The following is a 3,638-nucleotide window of genomic DNA, read 5'->3' on the forward strand; positions in this document are numbered from 1 at the left end:
GATTTGTGTTCCCTAGGACCGTAGATACAGTATTAAATGTCTTTTGCATGAGGCTATACCTCCCATAATCAATTGTAATGCAAAAAAAAAATCTGTTATATTGTATTTAAAAAATCCATTAAACGGGTAATTTTGTATAGTTAAGATTTGTCTTTCTTCAGGGAAATATTTCCTATTTTCCGACATTTTTATAGCAATTTTTTTACACTTTACTCTCCTGCAATATTTATCATGTTATGGATATCCAATTTTCGGTTTTGCAATTAATTTTCTATATATGATAAGTTCAATCCATCAATTCAATAAAAAAAGAGAAAAGTTACTCAATGTGAAAGTAAAAATAAAAAGTAGAAATAAAAAATTATTGATAAATTTATCTGTTTCAACTACGGGATACTCAAAATATCAAAAAATTTGCTTACGAAATATCCTGATACTCATACAAGCAGTCAAGTTATTGAAAATACCGATGTTTGCTGCTAACTTTCCTTCATAAAATGTGCTATTGTATTACTAATAGGAAAGCATGATATATGTACGTCAGTATTTATAATGAATGTCCGATGAACTGTTAAATTTAAGAAATGAGGAACATTAGAAGTGATGGATACAAAACAACCTATATTTAGTGAGGTAAAACTTAAAAAAAAAAATCAACAATAAACATTTTAACAGCAAAGTTAAATTTAATTCAAGACAACCTTAAAAATCGATATCAATGCTCATCACATAATCTGATCATATTTAATACATAAAAGCTTTGTTAATCTTATGAGTAAATAAAATTATTTAATACTATTTAGGTATATTAAGAAATTAACAGTTGGTATGGAAATTTGGCGCAAAGTATAGTGGGTTTTAAGAAATACGTTATAATAATTTTCAAAACATAACTTATTGTTAGTATAAAATAATTAGGTAATGGCTATGGGTGGTTAAAATAAATATTTAAAAAATAATAATATTTATTTTATTAAAATTTTAATAATAAAAGAAAAAACGGTGCCGTCGTTTGGGCCTACATCAACTGCCTTCTTAAGAGCCAAAAAAAAAAAAGATGGTACAATGAATAAAAGTAAAGAAGAATACATGAAAGTTAGGATAAAAGGATGTTTTATGCACTCAACAAGGTTTAATACAAAGTCAAAACATTCAAGATGATACAAAATTAATCAACTAACTTACTTTTAAGACAGAATAGTACGCTGAACCACTGAGTGAAATGGACGCAGCATTGAGACAAGTTCCTTTGCAGTAGTAGGCCTCGTACCCTTTTGGTTGGATTATCCAGTTCCCCCAACCGATGTCAGAAAATGAGACGTATAACTTTTCACGGCAGCAATCATTAATTCCTTCTATGCAGTTAATATTTCGTTTCTCTCTAATCATCTGTAAAAAATACAACATTAGCTGTGACAGCACACGAAAAATGATACAACAAGAATAGGAAAGAACAACCTTGAAAAAAGAAAATATTGCATCAATTTAGGACGATAAATATAAATTCAAAGCATATGCTAGATACCCGTGATATTCTATGAAAGCATCTTTCTCAGGATGTTTAAATGTAAATTAATTAAATTAAAAAAAAAAGTATTTTTATTTTATGACACATTTTTACCTAAGAATAATAAACATACTCAGATCATATCCCATAATCTGGCTGCTAACAAATATAATATGTAAATATTCTCATAAACATACAAATATTCTTTATATGTATGCAACTGATTGATAGTTAAGGAGATGGAAAAATAAAGTTATAAAGGATGGTTTACAAGAATTGAAAATAGATAAAGAATTATTAAATGTGATAGAGCAAATAACAAAGGATTATGCAAAAGAAGCAGTTCTGTGAGAGGGAATATGTAAGTTGAAATTATGTATTCAAGCCATGGGTGGGGGAATGCAAGAATATAGGAAATTTTTTGGTGATTGAGAATTGAAATAGGAACGAAAAGAAGGGTTATTATCATTGGAAATTTTGATAAAGCAAACCTTAGTCGGAGACTTGTAAATAAGTGATACAAAAGTGTCTGGGGTACCCGACAATGAATCTTAAAAAGCAATTCATTAATATCTTCCAACTGTTCTCGTGCTCTCCAGATAGCGGAGCCCTCCAAACGAGAATCATACCCAGTCAAAATAAAAGAGAATTAGGGAGTATACTAGAAGATCGGAAATGTGGGAGGGGAAGGACGAATCATGGAATGTAGAGAGCTTTTGAATCTAGAGGTTTGAGATTGTAGTTAGTTTCCGAGAACACTTGATTTGGATAAATGTTGAAACAATTCACAACATACAGTCAAGACATTACTAAGGATTTTATTTTCAACGGAAAAATTGGATAGTGGGAATTATAATAATGATAATGAAAATAAACCAGTTGATAATTTTTTGAGGCCGAAATAGTAAATAACGATAAACATATTTTGTTGGGAGATTATTAGTACATCTATGGCGATGTACCAAGGAGGTATCGAGGATTAGGACTGACCCTTTATCAATGGGAGGTCCCTACTATGTAGCATTGGTTCTTGAAACTCCATATTAACTATTCCCCACTACTTGGAGTCCCAAGAGCCAGCTGACAATAGAGATAAGTTGGGTCTTTCTGTCACAAATGCGGTAGAGTGTGAAGAACCAGCCCATGTACTGAGAAAATGCCCCAACTGTTCCCTTCTCATGACATGCCAATACCATATGGTTAAACTTAAATTAATAAAGCTCTGTAGAGAAATGGAATCAACTTCGACAAGGTCTATTATGTTGGCACCGACGGATGCGCTAGATTTGTGTTCCCTAGGACCGTAGATACAGTATTGGTCTTGGATCTGGCTGCGTGATTTGAGAGTAATGACCTCGATCAGGTGGGTTGAATGGAAAGGAAAAGAAGGAAATCTTAGGAAAAAAGAAAGGAAAAATTTCGAGAGACCTTTAGAGAGAGTGAGACTTCAACGTGAAAGGCCTCTAGTTAAGATCTCGCGAAACAATTCCAAAAAGAACAAGAACCTTTTTATTAGAACTGGGGATATTGCCATATAACTATTTAATCTTTATATATTTTTAATTACTAATATTTTCATTATTAAATATTTATTTAATTTCTTAACTTAAACTTTTATTTTTTTATTTATTCATTTCTTTTTATTTATTGTTCTTATGATGTGTGCGTACAGAAATATGTTACATTTGATTAGTAGTTAAAATTAAAGAAAACTTTTATAATCAGTTGTTTTTGATAGAATAGAAAAGAGAAGTTTTGGATCAATGAGAGATTAAATTAGGCGCAGGGAAAAATAATACAATAATGTAATAACTGGTTATTTTTCATAGTTTATACTTACATGATATACTTATTTTTGATATTTAGGTAAAATGAAAACAAACAAAAACAAATTAAAATGGTATTAATATTATATCTAATAATAGAATAATCAGTAAGCTATTTCATTTAGCAACCCGTTATATTTTAGTAGCACTGCTATTAAAATTAAAACATTTCTTTCTCTATTACTTAGAGTATAGAAATTTATTTTTTAATTTATGGTAATTAATAAAAAAAAAAAAAAAAAAAGCTAATAAATGAGTGTCCATGTTTCTTTAAAAATAAATGCTAACTAGATTCATTCATGAAT

The 3,638-nt window shown here is 29.6% G+C and overlaps 1 protein-coding gene across 1 annotated transcript in view; it reads right to left on the reverse strand.

The window, feature by feature from the left end:
* daw (dawdle) overlaps positions 1-3,638 on the reverse strand; it is a 44,926-nt gene that overhangs the window by 12,532 nt on the left and 28,756 nt on the right. The window contains exon 4 of the mRNA XM_067050508.1: positions 1,186-1,389. Coding sequence (XP_066906609.1) covers positions 1,186-1,389 — 204 coding nt within the window. The remainder of the gene's footprint in view (positions 1-1,185; positions 1,390-3,638) is intronic.

The sequence above is a fragment of the Halyomorpha halys genome, unplaced genomic scaffold (assembly GCF_000696795.3).
Source record: "Halyomorpha halys isolate HHAL.00 unplaced genomic scaffold, Hhal_1.1 Scaffold301.1, whole genome shotgun sequence".
NCBI lineage: Eukaryota > Metazoa > Arthropoda > Insecta > Hemiptera > Pentatomidae > Halyomorpha > Halyomorpha halys.